This window comes from Eulemur rufifrons, chromosome 13, assembly GCF_041146395.1.
Source record: "Eulemur rufifrons isolate Redbay chromosome 13, OSU_ERuf_1, whole genome shotgun sequence".
Classification (NCBI taxonomy): domain Eukaryota; kingdom Metazoa; phylum Chordata; class Mammalia; order Primates; family Lemuridae; genus Eulemur; species Eulemur rufifrons.
In genome coordinates this window covers 13238583-13260010 of record NC_090995.1, presented here as the reverse complement: position 1 = coordinate 13260010, position 21428 = coordinate 13238583, and the positions used below count along the sequence as shown (strand labels likewise).

General features: G+C 42.3%; 1 protein-coding gene across 1 annotated transcript; it reads left to right on the top strand.

Annotated features, from left to right (window-relative positions):
• The first annotated feature begins 1521 nt into the window (after positions 1-1521).
• On the top strand, positions 1522-20528 carry THAP9 (THAP domain containing 9). Its single transcript, XM_069485565.1, has 5 exons — positions 1522-1601; positions 7626-7821; positions 9642-9945; positions 11133-11283; positions 18524-20528. The coding sequence occupies exons 1-5, from the start codon at positions 1522-1524 to the stop codon at positions 20496-20498; spliced, it is 2706 nt and encodes a 901-aa protein (XP_069341666.1). The 3' UTR covers positions 20499-20528.
• Positions 20529-21428: the final 900 nt, after the last annotated feature.

Here is a 21428-nt window from a genome sequence, read left to right as displayed (position 1 = left end):
AACAATAACATTATTTCTATTTAGCCTCATTCAGGTCTTAACTGGTTGAGTACTAGGAAAAGGCACTAACAGTTCAACCAACTGACAGTATTTAAATCCAGCTTCTACTCCTCTGCACACGTCTTACAGCCAAGCAAGCATTTGCCCCCCACCTCCCCCAGTCACCAATTTTTCCAAAGTTACAATCCTTATGCTATGTGACTTTTAAGAAAACATAAGCAAAAAGCTGTTAATTTCATACAAATAAAATATAAGCATACTATGATGGAAAACAGGCGTTAAATAATACCTTGATGTGAATCTTTATGACTGGAACCTGGACAAAATAAACACAAAGAGGAATAAGAAGCAATCACGTTAGGCCTAGAAATTTGGAATCATTTCTATGAGCTAGACAAATGAAAGTTTAAAACACTTCTCTGTTTTCTTTTTTTTTCCCGATTTAAGCCTGGAGATGGACACCTCGCTAGTTTTCTACAAAAGACTTCCAACGTTCCGCAGGAGAGAAAAAAGGTCACCGAATATGCTGAGGGTCTTCTTTCTCAAAGATAAAATAAAAACTATGCCCTACGTTGGCTCGTTTTCTTTCTTCTAAGAAAACTGTGATCTCATACCTTAAACATAAGCAGCTTAACTGAAACATTGTTCCAGGCGCTTCTCGCTCCGGAAAGCTATCCGTCATGCCCCATTCCCAACCTCATCACTTCACCGCCCCTTCTCTCCGGCACCGAACGCTGCTTTGGACGAGTTCCCAGCAGGCCGTAAGCTTCCCAAGGACCTCACCTGATCGCCTTCTTAATTCCCTCGTTGTGGCAAAGTGGGTTTCAAAAAAGGGTTCGTTGAATTAAAAGGCAGCGTTTCCTATCAACATTCTCAGCATCCTCTGCAATCTCACACCTCCAGCTGGCCATGCCAAGAGCCCCTGCACCATCTCTGCAGCAGAAAGCTACGACATAAAATGCAAGATGAAAACGCATCTCAGCAAATCCTTCCTTTGGGGCTCCGCTTTGTCGCCCACGTTTCCAGGGCCGCGCGTCTACCCCTCTCTCACATCCCTCCCTCCCTCCGCTCAGTCTCAGACACCGCACCCGGAGACCTACCGGCATTTTCCCGGGTTCGTCTCGGTTCTGGTCCTGCCTCTCTGCTCCCCATCTTCAGGCACAGCCCCGCCAGAAGCACGATGGCGGCGGATTAAACCAGAACGGGGCAAAACAGGAGGAAAAAGCCGGGTACGGCGAAAACCACCATCCATCCTGCATTGGAGAGGGAGGAGCGGGCCGGCGCGCAGCTCTCTGCCCTGGCCTTTCCGATTGGCTGCCGCGACACGCCGTGGCCTGCGATTGGCTGCGGCGCCCGCGGAGAAGAAGGGCAGGGGTCCCGCCCCGCGAAGCCCCGCCCCGCGAAGGCCCGCCTTACCTGACGAATAAAGGTCGTCGCCGCCGCGTCAACGGGCGGAGCCAAGCTGCCCGTGATTCATGCTGTCGCGGAAAGCCCGAAGGCGGAGCCCCACGTGAGACGAAGATGACCCGAAGTTGCTCTGCAGTGGGCTGCAGCACCCGGGACACCGTGCTGAGCCGGGAGCGCGGCCTCTCCTTCCACCAGTGCGTGTGAGAGTAGCCCCGGCGCCATCGCGCTCCCCGCGGCGCCGGTCGGACTGTAGGCCCGGGAGGGGCGGGGCGGGTGGGGCGTCGCGCCGTGACGTGACGTGCGTGGCGTGGGGGCGTGGGAGCGGAATCGGGGTGCTTTCTGAGCGTTGAGGTTTTTCTCCTGCTCACGTTTGCCTGCGGGTTGCTGAGTCTTTCTCGCTGCCTACCACTTGCCTAATGGCCTCCCCCGCCCGGACATCTCGCTCGTTGGCCAGGCTGAAGTGCAGTGGCCTCATCACAGCTCACTGCAACCTCACAGCCCTGGGCTCAAGCGGTCCTCCAGGCTCAGCCTCCCGGGTAGCTGAGACCACAGCCACAGCCACCATGTCCGGCTGGTTTTTCTGTTTGTTGTAGAGATGGGGGTCTTGCTATGTTGCTCAGGCTGGCCTTGAACTCCTGGCCTCAAGCGATCCTCCCGCCTCGGCCTCCCAGAGTGCTAGAGCCTAAAGGCTTTTAAAGAGAGTTACTCGAAAGGCGTCCTGCTTTTGTTACGGGAAGTGTCACAGCGGGTGGTCCCGAGGACAAACCGAGCGGCACACGGAGAGTCGGAGAATCAACGTTTATTCGCCGGCGGGCTCGGAGGGGTCTCGCCACCAAATTCTGAGCCCCGTCTACCTAATTTTTCCCATTTTTATTAAGTTGGGGTGATCCAAGGGGAGAGGGTCTCAGGTGACAATGCCCACCAGGTAATAGTTTAGTGCCTGCACCAGGCAATAGAATTAGTGTTATGCTGATGTGCCAAATGTTAGGTCAGTGATATGTTAATGGACCAGGTGTTAGGTTAGTGACATGCTAATGTGGGTCCTCCGTGAGGGGCGGGGGTCTCAGGCGGCTGCTGTGCCAAGTAATAGATGGGAGTTTTCCTTATCACTTTCTTATGGTGGTCTTACTATTTAAATTGAAGAGAGCAGAAGGGAGGGCAGTTTAGGAGAACTGTTGAAGGCGTGAGCTTCCATTAGAGTGCGTGGCATCTTCATGAGCGTGAATAAGATAAGGATCCGTTTTCGCCTGGACTGCCTGACATGGCAAGGTGGTGAGTGCTACTAGCCAAGCTCTACCGGGCAGGTCCGATTTTGACTGCGTTTGATCGTGGCAAGGAGATTGCATTTGGCTCAAGAGTGGGGCAGAATTTCAACAGTCTTATCTGAACTCACATCTATGGTCCAATCTTGTATGGGTCATTAAAATGAATGCTCAAGTCTTATGGGAAGCAGCCTGGGTGTCCTGGGTGTCGCCACTCACGCCTATAATCCCAGCACTTTGGGAGGATGAGGGCTGAGGGGGAGGATCACTTGAGGCCAGGAGTTCCAGACCAGCCTGGGCAATTCACAGCGAGATAAGTCTGTACAAAAAATAAAAAGATTAGCCGGAGTGGTGGCACCCACCTGTAATCCAAACTACTTGAGAGGCTGAGGCAGGAGGATCGCTTGAGCCCAAGAGTTTGAGACTACAGTGAGCTCTAGATCAAGCCACCTTCAGCTTGAGTGACAGAGTGAGACCCTGTCTAAAAAAAAAAAAAAAAAAAAAAAAAAAAAAAAGACATACTGGGAAACAGAATAGTGAACAAAATAGTTCCTCACGAACAAAGATAGATGGACCTCAAAAAGAGGTAGCCTATTAAAGTATTAATGAGATGTATTGAGTTAAACGATGAGAAAGGACTTTTATGGGAGGATCAAAAAGAGCTTTATGGGGTGGAAACGGGGGTTGGAGGAAAGTAGCACTTATAGGAATAGCCTGGAAAAATGTAAAGAGATAGAAAGTACAGATACAATGTAGAGGAGTGGAAAAGTACTTTGAAAAAATTTAGATGCCAGGTTAATTAATTTGGACTACAGTATGGTAGGCCTTTTGTAGTCATTGATACATTTTTTAAAAATAGCGTTGATTCCTCCACCTAAACTGTTACAATTGTATCCTTTCCTGCCTTCTCTGCACCTTTTCCCTGATTAGTTACCATTCTCTTTATTTCAAACTGCTCTCCTGTTTAGTTGCCTAAAGCCAGTGAGCATGCTTACAGTACTCCCATTTTTAAAGAGGGACACGCACAACTCTTGAGCCTACGTGCACCTCCACATCACTCTACTAACCTCCTTTGCTTTATAATAGGGCTCCTCAAAACAGGAGCATATATTTACTTCCTTAAGTCCCGTTGGGTTTTCGGCCCTGGTAGCCAGACAGCTGCCGGCGCTGCCCTAATGAAACAGCACTGACAAAGGGTCACTAGTAATCTTGCCAAATTTACCAAGCACTTCTTGGTCCTTCTTGTGACCTGTTTTTAACTTTTAATGGCATTACTACTGCTCCTTGAAATTCTTCCCCACCCAGATAGTCTGCTATGGTTCTTCCGGCCTGATCTCTTCCCCCCTCGTTCCGTTTTCCAGATTTCCTGGAAGCAATTTTTCTGAAATGCAAATTTTACCATACTGCTTCCTTGAAAGAAGGGTTTTAGTCCCTTGGGGCTCTTCGGTGTCTCAGAGACAGAATGCAGCCTCCTCTGTGAAGCCTTTGCCTCATATATCCTCTCCCACCTGAGTTGCATTCTCTCTGTATTTTATTATTATACATGTGCGCTGAATGATAACATGTCCATGAATGGGAAAGAGTCATCTTTGTCATCCTGACAGCTAGGAAGTTGCAAGGAGAGCATAAAGACAGGAAAAGGAGTTAGAATACTATTGTGTTAGTCCTAGCAACAAGGTAATATGGATCAGTACTAAGGGTCAGCAAAAAGGTAATAGGGGAAGGAAAAAAATTAGTCAACTTCACATGGCCTGAAGCATCTGTCTTCAAATTTTTTGATCTTGGAGCTCTCACCATAAACCAGTTTGAGTATATGCCCCTGATATATGTACAGTGATTATTAAATTCCAAAAATGAAGTACCGTACTAGTACATATTGTAAACACACCAAAAAATGGGGCAAAAACTTATAAAAACAAATCCTAATGTTTAAGTCTCGATAGATGCCCTTCTGTGGAGTGAGTGGATTTCCTTGTCATGACCACTGGCCTAAAGGGTGGACTGAATTCATAGCTTATGGTATATAATAATTAGTCCCTCTGTGATCTGGCCTCTAGCTAACTGTCCCACTCATCTGCAAGCAATCCTTCCTTCCTCTGTACTCCCTTTTCAACTCTTTTAAGCCTCCAGCTTCTTTTTTTTTAATTTCTAGACCACCAGGGAATTAACTTCTTTTTCAATGCTTTATCAGTCCGTGAGATCCAAGTAGTTATTTTCTATCTCTGTGTTTTTGCATTTGCTTTGGGTGGTCACTATGTGCATAGAAAACTCCTACTGAGGCTTCAGCTCTAGCTCTGGAATCATCTCCTCTGAGGCCTTCCCCAATAGCAGCCAGCACCCTCACCAGAGCTGCAGGAGTTGCCAGGACTTAGGCAAGAGGCTCTAGTGGAAAAACCTGAATCAAAATGACTCGAAATGGTGAAGAGCGTTATTGCAAGAACACAGGTGCTCTGTCAAAAGCATAAATGACTAAATGTGAAGTGGGACTGGCAACTTAAAAATTAAAGTGACCCTTTAATTTATCTTTCTGTTTGTGTCAGTAAAGAGATTGAGACTTAATGTATTTCACAACCAAGGAAATATAATTTGGAGGAGTATTTTTGCCTGCATTGTTAAAATGAATTATTCTATTTTTAAATTTTTCATTATACAGTGTTTCAGGCGTACTGACAGGCAGAAAATAATATATTAACAATTCCTGTGTGCCCGTCATTAGTATTAAGCAAGTGTTAACCTTATGCTTAGTTTCAGATTTTTTTTTCTTTAGAACAGAATTAAGGTACAGGCATAATTAAAGTCTCATTCCTCAATCTTTTTTCTCCCTTCCCAGAGGTAGGCACTGTAGAAAGGTTTTGTTAGCCACTTTTCTGGAACATATTTGATGTACAAGGAGCTAAAGGTAGATTCCCACCAGTAGTATAAAAAAGGCATGATCAACAAAAAAATGGATTCTATTACGGTGTAAACTAATTTATTGTTGTGTACATGTTCCCAGATTGGTTTGGGATTTTCTTATGCTAGACATGGCTTTAGACTAGAGAGACGTGAATTCCAATTTCAACTGATAATTTCCCGGTGGCTATCTTTGGGTCTGGTCTTAGTTCCATCTTCCGTAAGCCAATAAAAACCTACCTCACAGAGTTTTCGTAAGACTAAAATCTGAGTCTCTAAAACATACATATAGCACAATGTAAATGCTTTAAAAGTGGTAATTATTATTATTACCAATTTAATTTTATACAGAACTCAAAGTAGTCGTGCTAGTTAGACTACATTATATCCCAGCCTTTTTTCATGACATTTTACACACAGGCAATACTTGTTGAATATTATACTTTGGGGCAAACCGGTGGCGTCGTTTGGGGCTGGCTCGAACTAACTACTCAAGGGCTGCAGATGTCCTAGGCCACCCATGAGCTAAGAAGATGGACAGCTGTACTCACCAGACATACCAGTCGGGAAGCTTCGTATCAGAGGACCAGGGTAGAAACATGGCTTGGTAGACGGGTAAACTTTGATGGTTCCTTGCATGGTTGGAGACTGTACCCCAACCGTGGAAAAGCCACTTTGCAAACGTGCCATTAATTCCGAAAAGAGACAGATTGGCCTCAGCTTCATTGGAAACACCATTCCCTGTTTGTTCTCTCTTGATCAAGTAGCATCATCTTCCTGGTACAATGAAATGAAAATACCGGAAATGGAAGTAGTTGTTCCTAGGAAAGAACAAACTTCGGATCATACTTTCCAGCTCGCAAAGTGCTTCTGAATGCATTCATAGCCTCCTGCACTCTCACTCTAGCCCTGTGAGGAGGCTCAGAGATCGAGATGTGTCTAATACCTCATAGCTGGGAAAAGGTCATTGAGGTTTAAATACAGGTTTTCCAACTCAATGTTCTTTCTCAAAGCGATTAAGGGAATGTCTCAGAATTATGTTTCCCCATACTGCTGTATTATTTCTCTACCAACTAGCTGAGGAAAATAAAATTTTCACCAGTCTCCGTTCCTAACTACTGTGGCTTTAAAGCCTGAATTAGAATGTACAAAAGGCACACAGCTATAAGGCTCCCTATGAATCTGTCTCTAAGATAAGTCAAAGAGGAGGGCATGGAAAGAATAGTTTTGTGATTTCCATTATGTTAATTTCACAAGTTTCTAAACATCATAATTTGGCTGGGCTTGAAAAATAGAGAAATGCAAGGTAATTTTTATACTTAAGGCTAGGAAAAAGTAGTGCCTTCAAAAAAAATAGTAAAATTGAGTACAGTGACTGTACTTGTTTTCTACTGCTACGTAACAAATTACTTCAAAATGCAGTGGAAACATCGTCTCACACAATCTGAGGGTCAGGAATTCAGGAGTGGATTAGCCGGGTATTACAGGGTATCTCATAAGCTTGCAGTCGTCTGAAGGCTGAACATAGCTGGTAACTTCCCCCAGAGCAAACCATTCGGTACAGAGAGTGAGGAGGAAGTCCCTTCCGTGATCTCGTCTGTGGTCACCCACTGTCACCTCTGCTTTTCCATTTCTTAGCAAATCACTAACACCAGCCCATGCTCAAGGTGGGTGGGTGAGTGGGTAGGGGGAATTAGGCTTTACTTGAAAGGAGAAACACCAAAGAATTTATGGGCCTGGTTTAAACTTGCCACAGGAAGGGAAAAGATACATATGTTCTTTAACCCTTCCAATTTGAGCAGGTTCTGTTAAGTGTAGGGAGGGAAGACAAAATGTAGCAGGATGTAGATGAGACTTGTCCTCATACAAACTGACACAGACAAAATCACCTAGGTAGTGAACTTCTGGATTCAAAAAAATCCAAGGATTTTGAAAAATGAATCAGATTAGTAAATTGATTGACCGGGCTTTATATAAAGCAGTAAAATCATGAGTTTATATAATGCGACTGTAGTGTTACTATAATATTTTCATGTTAATGGACCTTTAATATGATTGCTATAGATTTCCAACTGATACCATACAGCGCTCAAAATGGATCAGGGCTGTCAATCGTGTGGACCCCAGAAGCAAAAAGATTTGGATTCCAGGACCAGGTGCTATACTGTGTTCCAAACATTTTCAAGACAGTGACTTTGAGTCATATGGCATAAGAAGAAAGCTGAAAAAAGGAGCTGTCCCTTCTGTTTCTCTATACAAGGTACTTAAATGTAGGTGTAAACAAAAGTAAATTTTACAGGGCCTTTCAAAATGAAAATAGTTCACATTATAGCTCAAATCTACAGACAAAATCGAGAGTCTTAAATCCAATAATAGATTTTAAATGCTTCGAAAATTAGTTTTTTTAAAAAAAATTAGAATCTTTTCTGGAACTTTTAAAAAAGTATATAAATGCAAATCATTTGTCTAGACATGTGTAAATATTACTAATTAATCGCAGAAATCAACTAGTAGATAAATGGCCTTAGAATTCAGGCTTTTTCTTAAGTATGAGACAGCTTTTGTAATACTTTGAAATTATCTACCTTTTTTTGGCTCCTACTGATAATGTTATGGATCTTGACCAAAAAATACCTAATAATTAGGATTGATGTAGGACGAAGTATACAGAAAATAGGAGATTTCTATGAGTAAGTCACTAGTATTGGTGTGACATTCTTATGTTTCTTGTGATTGTTTTTATTTTATCCTTTACCCCTTAACCACAACCGTTATACATGGCTTTCTGCACAATCTGTAATAAGTCACCTAATTGTTCTGTCCTGACATTAGCCTTACTTTCCTCTTATTCATAAGTCTCCTTCTTTCAGTATTGATCTGTCTCATTCCTCTATTCAGAAGTATGTATTTAGTGTCAAATTCAAACTCTTAAGTTCCGAGAGCTTCCTGTTAATTGATTTGTGAATTTTTAACCGCCCTGGATTTTCTTTTCAAACCACATACACTTACCCACTATTTCTGTGATAAACTTACCTGCTTTCATGCTTCTGTGTAAAATCAATTTATTTATCAAGACCTACAGTAGTCTAGGCATTGTATTAGGAGATTTACATAAATTATTTTATTGTATCCTCAGAACAACATTGTGTTATTAGCCACATTTTACAGATGAGGACATAAGGGACTGTAAAGCGTCCGTGACAGCTAGTAAGTGAGAGAGTTGGGATTCAAACCCAGGTCAGTCTTCATTCCAAAGCTGTGCTCTGTCCGCGTGGCTTCTTTTCTGTGCAAATAACTTCCCTGTCTTCTCCATTCAACCATGGTATTATCCCTTCAAAGAACAACCCAAAACCCACTTCCATGAAGCCTTCTCAAATTATCACCACCATTCTCTAGTACTTTAGTGATTTCAGAAACTTTCAACATCATATTAACACTTCCGTATAGCTCCCCCGACACCTCCCTATTGTCCTATAGACCAGCGGTCCCCAACCTTTTTGGTAGCAGGGACCGGTTTCATGGAAGACAGTTTTTCCCTGGGGGGTAGAAGGGGATGGTGTGGGGATGATTCAGGCACATTATATCATGACATTTACTGTGCAGTCAGACCTCTCTGCTAGTGATGGTCTGGATTTGCAGCCGCTCCCCAGCGCCAGCATCACCGCCTCAGCTCCACCTCGGATCAGCAGGCTCATCAGGTGTTAGATTCTCATAAGGAGCCGCAACCTGGACCCGTCACATGCTCGGTTGACAGGAGGGTTCGTGCTCCTATGAGAGTCTTATGCCTTGTGCAGTGATGCCAGCGACAGGGAGTGGCTGTAAATACAGGTGACCTGGCCTGCCTGCCTGCCTGCCCCCACCGCCTGCCGTGTGGCCGGGCTCCGAACGGGCCACGGACTGGTACCGGGGTTAGGGACTGCAGCTATACGCTATATATTTTTACAAATTCATAGATCATGACCTTTTCTTTCATAACTAGCCATAGCAACCAGGTGAGTGCTTTGTATTTACTAACACTTTTACAGATAATCCTAATGTGATGATTTCTAAAATAAACTTAATTTTCTATTTCTGTCGTAGGTGCCTCAGGGTGTACACCTTAAAGGTAAAGCAAGACAAAAAATCCTAAAGCAGCCACTTCCAGATAACTCTGAAGAGGTTGCTACTGAGGACCATAACTATAGTCTAAAGACACCTCTAACAGTAGGTGCAGAGAAACTGGCTGAGGTGCAACAGATGTTACAAGTGTCCAAAAAAAGGCTTGTCTCTGTAAAAAACTACAGGATGATCAAGAAGAGAAAGGACTTACAATTAATTGATGCACTTGTAGAAGAGAAGCTACTTTCTGAAGAGACAGAGTGTCTGCTACGAGCTCAATTCTCAGGTATTTCTCCTAGTAACCTGAAATATTTACAAAATGCCTAGTTTTTCTGAAATACCCTTAAATATATACTTTGCTGTTGCCTGTGAAAACATGCTTTTACGTGGACAGTGAAAATTCTCTGTAGTGTGAGCAAGAATGAAAAGCAATTGCTAAAATTCTTTTCTATTTTATGGTTTCCCAATTATAAAAGTAACATGGTTATTACAGGAAAAGCAAAGAAATGTTTAAATGGTAAAAATAATGCATAATCACACTAATCAGAGATGAGATCGTACGGTTTATACAATTTTGTATTCTGTCCTCTTTTTATAATACCTCTTACCCACGCTACTGGTAAACAGTTTTAACCGCTACGTAATTTATTGCCAACGTCTTTTTGCAGTGGACTTGAACTAGATAATTTGCAAAATTTCTTTGAACTTGGAAATTGTATGTATCTCCACATTTTTTTTAAAAAAGTATACTATAGAGTAGATATATAAATCTATGGAAAGACTACACAGTCCTCTTTGTGAACTGGGATATTTCAAGAAGGGCAAAATAAGAACTGCCAACATACTCTTTGATGAAAAGGCGGCAGAGATCTGGGCTTAGATTCTGGGAAAAGAGAAGGATGTCCTGTTTCCAGAAACAAGTAGGTATCTCTGCAGGAGGAGAACAGTTTGCGTTTCTTTAAGAGGGGAACAGAGGTAATCAATAGGAGCCCCCACCAGAACAGTGGATTTTTCTTTTTTTTTTCCTCTCTCAATCGTAGGCAGTGGTCTACCAATTTGAATAGTACCCTGTCCCTAGAAATGTTTCTCATATCTGATTTTCACTCTCAGATGAATGGTAACCAGGGAACAAAATAAAACAAATAAATGTCCTCATCATCCAGAGACTTAATTTTATACAGTTATTTCATTTTCTTCCCTGTTCCTCTAAAAAATCTCTACTCGGGCTGCCAGTGATTCAGGTTGAAACTTTTTTCTTCCCTCTCACCAGTGAAATGATTTAAGATGAACACCATAATTGGTGAAGGAGCTGAAAGTGGATGTTAACTTCTGAACAAACTCAGTTAAAATGTGATTGTATTTATATTTGAATTTTGATGCCCAGTAAATTTTATATCCAAATGCTGTGATCTGTACTTGAAAACGTTGCTATTAACATTTTATCACAAAGAAGAAATACATTTATTTTAACAGATTTTAAGTGGGAGTTGTACAATTGGAGAGAAACAGATGGGTACTCCACAGAAATGAAACAATTTGCATGTACCCTCTACTTGTGCGGTAGCAAAGTCTATGACTATGTAAGAAAGATTCTTAAGTTGCCTCATTCTTCCATCCTCAGAACGTAAGTGAATTATGTTTTAGATGTTAAATAAATGTATTCTTCTACTGCATTTTATACATTAAGGCTATCAGTACTCATACTCTCATTGGTTAGTCCATTTTCAGTTTTTTAAAAACTTCTAGGTGGTGTTTGCATATTATCACACCAGCAATATTTCACCAACAAAATGAAGACACATAGTCTGACAAAATGTTTGCATCTCCCAGATATCAGAGACACTCTGGGTGACAAAATTTGAATCCTGGAATATTGGAATTTCTAGTACACTTCAGCAGTTTTAGTATCTGACTATCCTGGAAAATCTAGAACAGTTCTGGATAGATTACCATGGGTCTGGGCAAAGCACAGAAATGTACATTTTTCATAAACACTGCAGTTGATGCCAATGTAGGTTGTCCAGGGACCAGATTTTGCTTAATAATTTTTTAGGATTTGTGGTCAAAATATATAGATATATTTATAATTCTCTTAGTGTGAAGCAAGTAACACATGACTTTCTAGTAATGTTTTATAAATTTGATTCTTAATACTTAATTTTTACCGTTTTTACCACTGGTTTTACAGAATTTTTTTTTTTTTTTTAAAGAGCGAGACTCTCTAGTCACCCAGGCTGGGGTGCAGTGGTGTGCCTAAACTCCTGGTCTCAAGGGACCTTCCTGCCTCAGCCTTCTGAGTATCTGGGACTACGGGTTTGTGCCACTATGCCTGGCTAATTTTTAAAAAATTTTTTGTAGAGATGGGGTCTTGCTCTGTTGCCCCGGCTGATCTTGAACTCCTGGCCTCAAAGTGATCCTCCCACCTCAGCCTCCAAAATACTGGCATTATAGGCATGAGCCACCATGCCTGGCCTACATACTCTTTTTTTAAAAACGTGAATGAGAGCAGTGGCTCACGCCTGTAATCCTGGCACTCTGGGAGGCCGAGGCAGGAGGACTGCTTGAGCTCAGCAGTTCAAGACCAGCCTGAGGAACAGCAAGAGCTATTTTTCTACTGAAAATAGAAAAAATTAGCCTAGCATGTTGGTGCATACCTGTAGTCCCAGCTACTTGGTAGGCTGAGGCAGGAGGATTGCTTGACTCCAGGAGTTTGAAGTTACAGTGAGCTCTGATGATGCCACTGCACTCTAGTCAGGGCACAGAGCGAGAATCTGTCTCAAAAAAAAAAAAAAAAAAAAGTATGAATGAAGATTTTACTCGACATACTAATAAAATAATACTACTAATAAAAAAATTTAGAAATAAGAGAAAAGGAAGGAAAAATCCATTTGTTGTTTGTATACATTATATGTAAACCGTTATTGTTCACATTTAGAGGATTTCCTTCCAGTCTTTTTTCTGTGCTTAGATTGACTGGTTTTTACATAGTTAGGATCTTTTGCATATAAATTTCCAAGCTGCTTTTTATCACCTCATTGTATATGCTTTTTATCTGTGTTATTTTGAACTCTACAGACAAGTTTTAATAGCTGCATAATATCAGATAGAGTTAGCCTACTAACTCTGGCATTCTCCAACTATTAGACATTTGTATTGTTTCCAATTTTTGGTTGTAATTGCTGTTTTATATATTGAGGTGAACATTTGTGTATAATGCTATCTTCCATAATATGATTTTATCATTCAGGATAGAGATTGTACTTATTTATAAATGTCCACTTTCTGCTAAGCAAGAGACATTTTTATAGACACTTTGTTGACATTTCTCAACACCTTAAAAAAATTTTTTTCTTACTGATATATAACAGTATATATTTTGGGGGTACATGTTTTGATACATGTACACAGTGTGTAATGGGGCTATCTATCACCTCAGACATTTATCTTTTTGGGGGGAGGGGAATCCTATGCCTTTTTTAGTCCAGTACTTTGTTCTGCACTGGTTTTAAAGCATTACTTAGTAGTTTTTCACTGTGGTTTATGTAAGATATTTCACATGACTTCTCATCTTTTTTTTTTTATGGTTTTCTTCATTTCCCATAGTTGTGCATCAAATCCTGGATTAAATCTTCCTGCCTATTCCAGCTCATACTTAACTTTCTCTTCATGTCATTTTGCATCTTGTAACCTTTGCAGTGACATTATATATTTAGATTTATGATTCCAGTACTCAGACAGTTGCGTATTTCTTTGGGTACTTTGGCTATAACTAAGGTACATTGTGATGATAATATATGCTTGTTACAAAACATTCAAACATCATGTAAATACCAGAAAGTGAAAAACACAATACTTCTTTCCCCTAATCCCCTGAGATAACTACTCTTAGCAGTTTGGTACATATCCTCCTAGACCTTTGTAAAAAAACAAATCTCTTTATCTATCAGTAACATTTTGTTTTAATGGCTGTATATTATTCTATTATATTAATGGTATCTAGATTTTATCCAAAAATATCTAAGTGGTCAAACATAGTTGTTTTGGGCTACATTTCCATTCATTTTCCCATTAACAACTTATCTGTTTTTAACAAAGCTGTGCTTAAGTATTAGATCTTTATAATCATCATATTTAATATTCATTTATTCAATAAATATTTACGGATCAGGAGCGGCCAGTGAGGCAGGAGGAAAACCAGGAGATTGCGATGGCCTGGAGGCCAAGTGTAGAAGTATTTCAAGGGGGGAGTAGTCCACTATGTCAGATGCTGCTGGGAGATCAGGTACGATGAGGACAGAGACTTGACCGTTGGATTTTTCAAGATGGAGGTCATTGATGACTTTGACAATCAGTTGACAAGCAGTTGCAGTGGAGTGGCGGAGAGGTAAACCTGGCTGGAGTGGGTCCAGAGAGACTGAGGGTGAAGCAGCAAAGAAAATGACCATGGACTCTTCCCAGGAGTTTTGCTGTGAAAGAGAGCAGAAAAACGGGTCTCCAGATAGAAGGGAACATGCATGGAGGGGAGGGTGTTCCCCGAGATGTCAGATGGCCCGGCATGTTTGCGTGCGCATGGGAATGATCTAGTGGGGAGAAGCAAATTGGTGATGAAGGAGAGAAAGGATAATTGTAGGAGGATAATATGCAACACTGTTGTGGAAGGAAGTCTGACCTTAATTAGATATGGGAACAGTTCATTGAAACAGGAAGAAAGGCAGAAATATAGATTAAATAGGTTAACAGATTTGGTGGTAGGAGAGTAAGATTTGTTATGTTGCCACTCTGTTGTCCAGGCTAGTCTCAAACTGCTGGGCTCAAGGGATCCTCCGGCCTCGGCCTCCAGATTTGCTGGGACTATAGGCACATGCCATCGCACTCGGCTGGAACATGAGTTTTTGTTGGATTGCTTCTATTTTCTCAATGAAATAAAGTTATTGGCTGAGATTTAGAGAGGGAGGTATTATAAGTTTGGGGAGAAAGAAGAAAATGTGACTTGTCACCTCAACGACCAGAAAAGTAAATAACTAGAAAAATGTAGCACCAGATTTGTGGTCAAAGCGGTTGTTTTTTCCCTCTGTAATGATGGAGAAACAGTTAAGACGGTTTACAGCTAGATGATTACTGAGCAAGCCAGACTTCAGTTTTTAAAAAACCCTTGGTTTGGTTAGATAGGTATCTCACTAATTTCTAATTGTTGTACATCTTTCTTGAAATTCTTAGCTACATCAGACACCTCTCTAATTTTCTCTGTACTGATGTTGGATCCTTTTTCAATTCTCCCTGAATTCTTTTTGTCCAAAACCTTTCCAGAGCTGCATTTTTTTATAATTCCAGTGCTTTGGATCTTTAAGGTAGCTTGTTTTCACAATTCTTTTGTAATAATATCCTCAACTTTCCTTGTTGTAATAATAGTGATACATTTAGGATGATCTTGATCACAGAAAATGCTGGCACAGTTGTTCCTTATTTATATATTTTTTATGTTTATATTGCCATTTAGTAAACCGACTCCCTCTCTAGGTTAAGTGCTACGAGAGAATCCAAAGTAAATAACAGGGGGAGGAACTAATAGTCTTACAGGAAAACACTTAGCTCAGCCTTGGATCTCTACGAGTATATTTTTCCCAGGCAGAATTTTAAGCCACCCAACTGACTCCCTATAATCATTCCATAACTAAGGTATTAGATATTGGTTTGTTAATTTAAAATATCATGTTGGTGAGAATGTAAATTCAAATTGGCTTAACTTTCTGAAGGACAATTTGGGAATATAAATTTTAAATTGACCCACCCAATTATGTACAACTGAAATCCAAAATTTGTTTTTAACTTCTCATTAAAGTTGAGTTCATTTAACCCCATACATGCATAAGTGAATTTACCTCTGCATCCTACTTCTAAGACCTACACAAATGACATAAATATATGTGTGTGCGCGCGTGCGCGCACACACACACACACACACACACACTGTGGTGCTGTTTATATTGTCTAAAAATTGAAATGTCCTTCAATACAGGTTGGTTAAACTATTTGTGGTTCGATTATACTGTGTACAGATTTAAAATGTTGCTGTTGGTTAATATTAAGGACATGTAAAAATGTCTATAACAGTATATTAAGTGAAGAAAAACAGGTTCAGTACAATTTTTGAAAATCATATCTAGGTATGTATACATAAAGACATATAGAAGACTAACTGGTTTTTACTTCTTTATATTTTTCTGTATTGTTTAGTTTTTTCTTTAAAAAAAAGGAATGTCGTTTTTTACGATCAGAATTTTTTTTTGTTTGTTTTCCATTTTCAGGGGAGCAAAGGGGCTTAAGAGAGAAATCATTCGTTTCCCTGCTATTCTCACTCACAAACTTGGTTTGGTTATACCTAACTCTTAGTTATGAAAACTTTAAAAAACAAATCAGTAAATCCACTATCTTTCTGCTTCATGTTCAAGACATTGATCTAGTAGCCGTGGACATTAAGATATCATTTAGATTTCCCTTTAAAAATCAAGCCCTGCAGAATACAAGAGTTCTTTTTACCTCATTTTAAAGAAAACTTTTACATAGGGGCATTAAGTAGTTTGTTACAGACAGTACATGCAACACAGTAAGTTTGGTATCATTTGAGAATCCTAAAGCAAAGAAATGGGTCTCGCTGTGTTGCCCAGGCTGGTCTTGACTTCCAGGCTCAAGTGATCCTCCTGCCGTGGCCTCCCACAGCACCGGATTACAGATGTGAGCCACTGCAGCTGGCCTGCCGTATTTCTTAATGCAAATAATTGATGCTTGCTACTTACAGTCACAGTATGTCTCTTGCATCCTAAAACTGTGTCTTTCAAACCCATTAGTGCATCATGAAATCAATTTAGTGGGTCATAATTGCCATTAAATTGTGTGTGTAGAAATATATGTGTAAAAATAGGCTGGGTGCAGTGGCTCATGCCTGTGATCCTAACACTTTGGGAAGCCAAGGTGGGAGGATTGCTTGAGGCTAGGAGTTAAAGACCAGCCTATGGAGGAGGGAGACCCCATCTCTACAAACAATAGAAAAATTAGCTGGGCATGGTGACAAATGCCTGTAGTCCTACTTACTTAGGAGGCAGAGGCGGGAGGATCGCTTGAGCCCAGGAGTTTGAGGTTGCTGTGAGCTGTGATGACGCCACTGCACTCTAGCCTGGGCAACAGAGCAAGACCTGTCTCAGAAAAAAAAAAAAAAAAAAATTATAGTTGTCTCTTAGTATACGTGGGGGATTGGTTCCAGGACCCCTGCCCCCCAATACCAAAATCCTTGTATACTCAAGTCTTGCAGTCGGCCCTCAGAACCTGCATATGTCAAGAGTTCTCTTTATACTCAGGTTTTGCAATCCAAGAAGTGTTATAAGTGGACCCACACACAAACCTGTGTCATTCAAAGGCTAACTATATTCACACACACACACACATACACAAAATGTGTATGTGTGTGTGTGTATATATATATATATATGTGAAAGTTCATGGTACACAGTAAGGGTGCATTTGGTTTATAGAAACTTCTAGGTTACAGCTAAGTTATTTAGAAAGTCCCATCTTGAAATACTTAGGGAAGTACATTACAATCTCAATGAAATAGAGGTCAGCTCTCCAGGAAGAAACCTTGGCTGCCTAAGTATAGCCCCCAAATCAGAAATTTAAGTCAAAAAAACACATCTGAGTTATAAAAGTATACATCAGTTACTGATGAACACACCTCAGTCTCTCCCTCAGGATCCATTTAATCTTATACTTACGTTCTTTATAATTTGTTTAAATTTTTGTTTTGTGAGGGACGGGGTCTCACTATGTTGCCCAGGCTAGACGCGAACTCGTGGCTTAAACAAGCCTCCCACCTCGTCCTCCTGAGTAGCTGAGACTGCACGTGCGCACCACCATCCCTGGCCCATTTACTCTTATTGCAGATCGTTACTACATACGGCTGTTTTCTTTCCTGATCTATAACAAATTAGGGTAAGTAGAAGTAAGAAGAACTGTGAACACAGACAATAATAATAATAGGAAAGGATAGTTAGCAGTCTCAGAATGGCAGGGGTAGGACGAAAGAATTGCCAAGGTATTAGCGCAGGTCGGTTGTATAGGGTGCCGGCTCCTTAACTGTCCCTGATGGTGACACTGTGAAGAGTGAGGAGAGCCCTGAACCGCAGGGCATCAGGAAAGCTGGGCTTCACATCTGCTCCTGACTAACAGCACAGCGTGGGCCAAGTGGCTTAACCCTGTTAGGGACTGGTCCCTCCGCCCCCCACCCCGCACCACCCCCCACAGCCACGTACTTAGGGGGGCCCTTACAGCAGGCGGTGAGCGGCGGGCGAGCATATGGACAGCGGCTCTGCATGGCTCGTCTCCCCGACTTCCATCCATGGAAAAACTGCCTTCCACGAAACCCCGGTCCCTGGTGCCAAAAACGTTGGGGACCACTGGCTTAACCTGTCCCAGTTCCCCAATCTGTAAAATGAGGTGGACGTACTAGATGGTCTCAAAAGTCCCTTCCCCTTCAATAGATTTTCTCATTTCAGTGAATGGACAGGTAAGACTGGTTTATGATCTCCATAAAAAGATCAATTAAAACAAACTGCATAGTTGGTTTGTTGCCTTTTTAAAGAATCAATGAGAGATTTAAAATACTGCTTTGTGTTTCTAGGTTCCTATATTGTCTTACTACTTTTATTATAACTATATGAATATATGCTTGAAAATGTAGCATTTGGTAAGCTTACATTTCGACAGGGATGTGAGACCACTTTAGTACCCTTTAAGGCATTTGCCCTTTTATCTTTCTAATCTTTTTATTTCTCCATTTAAGTTTTATATTGTTCGCTCTTTATGTATTCTAGGTGGCTATCCAAATGCCAGCCCAGTCCAGGCTTCGATAGCAACGTTTTTGCTTTTCTCCAGCGAAGAGTGGAGGGCGGAGACCAGCTGTACCAGTATTGCTCGCTGATCATAAAAGGCGTGTCCCTCGAGCAGCAGCTGCAGTGGGACCCCCGCAGTCACAGTTTGCAAGGGTTTATGGACTTCGGTCTGGGAAAACTTGACGCCGACGAAACACCCCTGGCCTCGGAAACCATTCTGTTAATGGCAGTGGGTATCTTTGGCCACTGGAGAACGCCTCTGGGTTATTTCTTTGTCAACAGAGCGTCTGGGTGCCTGCAAGCTCAGCTGCTCCGTCTGACGATCGGCAAACTGAGTGACATCGGGATCACAGTCCTGGCTGTCACCTCTGACGCCACGGCTCACAGCGTTCAGATGGCCAGAGCGCTGGGCATACACATGGACGGCGACGGCATGAAGTGCACCTTCCAGCACCCGTCCTCGTCCGGCCAGCAGATCGCCTACTTCTTCGACTCCTGCCACTTGCTGAGGCTGGTGAGAAACGCCTTCCAGAATTTTCAGAGCATCCGCTTCATCAGCGGCACAGCGCACTGGCAGCACGTGGTGGAGCTGGCAGCGCTGGGGGAGCAGGAGCTGTCCAAGATGGAAAGAGTCCCGAGGAAGCTGGCAAATCTCAAACACCACGTCCTGAAAACCAACCGCGCCGCCCAGCTCTTCAGCGAGGGCGCGGCCAGGGCGCTGGAGTACCTGCTGTCGCTGGGCCTGCCTCGCTTCCAAAACTGCATCGGGACCGTCCACTTTCTGCGCCTAATGAACAATCTCTTTGACATTTTTAACAGCAGGAATCGTCACGCAAAGGGACTGAAGGGGCCCCTGTTGCCCGAGACGTACGGCCGCATAAACCAGGTGCTGATCGAAGCCAAGACCATCTTTGCCACCCTGTCGGACGCCAGCAGTAACCAGATCCTCAAAGGCAAGCAGAAACTGGGGTTCCTGGGGTTTTTGCTTAATGCCGAGAGCTTAAAGTGGCTTTACCAAAATTACGTCTCCCCCAAGGTCATGCCCCTTCCGTACCTTCTAACTTACAAATTCAGCCAAGATCCCCTGGAATTGTTTCTGAAGATGCTCGGGCAGGCAGCGGTGACCGGCCCCAGCCCGACCTGCGTGGCATTCCAGAGGGCGTACCATCGTTTGCAGGCCGCGGGCGGGTCCCAGGACGGGGCTTATCTGGGCGAAGTCAGTCTCTTTGACATGTCAGTGGCTCGCAGGAAGGACCTGGCCCTCTGGACGGTTCAGCGCCAGTACGGCGTCCGCACCGCCAAGAGCCTCTTCCACACGGAGGGCCTCTGCCAGGACTGGTCCGCCTGCCCGCTGAGCGAGGCGCTGCTGGACCTGTCGGACCACGGGCGCAGGCTCATCTGCTACTCCGGTTACATCGCGAATAAGCTGGCGGCCCTTTTGCCCTGTGAGGACTGCGTCAGGGCGCTGTACGCGTCGGACCTCAAGGCCTCTAAAACCGGGTCCCTGCTGTGCGTTAAGAAGAAGAACGGTCTGCATTTCCCTTCAGAAAGTCTCTATCGGGTCGTAACTACGTGTGAGCAGGTGGTGCGGACCCATTCTAGAATGGCAGCTTCTGAACTGGTCCCCAAGCAGAGGGAGCATCTTCAGCAGAAAATCCTACATGAGCTTTCTGGGAACGTTTGTCTCTTTGTGGACTTAGACGTGCATCTCTTCGACGGCGAGGCCTGTGCCGTCAATCACTTCGTCAAGCTGCTAAAGGATATAATAAAGTGTTTCTTAACCATCAGGGCGACAGGTGTAGCTCAGTCCCCGTTAAGACATCATTCGGGAAGACGTGAGATGGAAACTTTACCAAGCAAGCACTGGTCATCCTTACAGGATTACAAATGCTCAAGTTTTGCTAATACTAATAAATTCAGGCATTTGCTGTGTAACGATGAATATCCATTCAAATGAGAGGCCTAAATATATTAACACTTCTATTAAGAATACCTAGCCAACATTTTTTTTTTTAAAGTTCGATTTGCCATATTTTATAAATTGACCATTCTGCACAGTGGACAAGTTTGTAATTCTGACTTATCAGAATTTCTAATAATGCATATCATAAAATCTGCTCATACTTTGGTATGTCTTGCAGCATTTGTGAGTTTTCCAAAATGCAGAAAGCAGTAAGTCAGTGGGAACTGACTCTCCAAGAGGTGTTATTTTTGAACTTACTACTGTAAGACTGAGTAACATGACCGACATACTTTTAACTTGTTCAGTCGGCTTTAAAAACAAGAACAACTAGGAGTCACCAGAACATTGACGGCTTTTATGAATAGACTATATTTCCTGAAAGAGCTTTCGTTTACAATTCTTAAAAATGTTCACAGGATACCTGTAAAAGCTTGAATATAATTTTTACTTAAATATGAAAATTAAGTTGTGGTTCGAAAATGAAGCTAAAGCAAAATATCAAATCCTGCAAAAATCTCCTCATCCCAGGGTACCCTAAAATAGAAGTATTTTACACTTTGTTAGGCAGAAGGTAAAGTACAGGAGCCATGAGATTATTCCCTGTGCTGCAACCAAGCTGCACGGTGCAGTCTAGGAAGAACATAGGTGATGGGATTTTCACTATTCATTGTCAAAATATGACTTTAGAATAATATAATATGGTGGATACTTACTTGACTCTTGTTGGAAGAACCCAGTGCTCGTTGGAAAATAGGGAGAGAAGCCTTTAATTCAACCTCTCTTTCCACAGTCTACTCAGGTTTGCAAAGAGGCTAAAATAATGAAACACATATTCAGTGTTGAGTGAATAATGGAATATCATACCACATAATAAATTGGAAAAAGACGGTCACTTGAGACAATGGATATGAAAACATTTGTCAG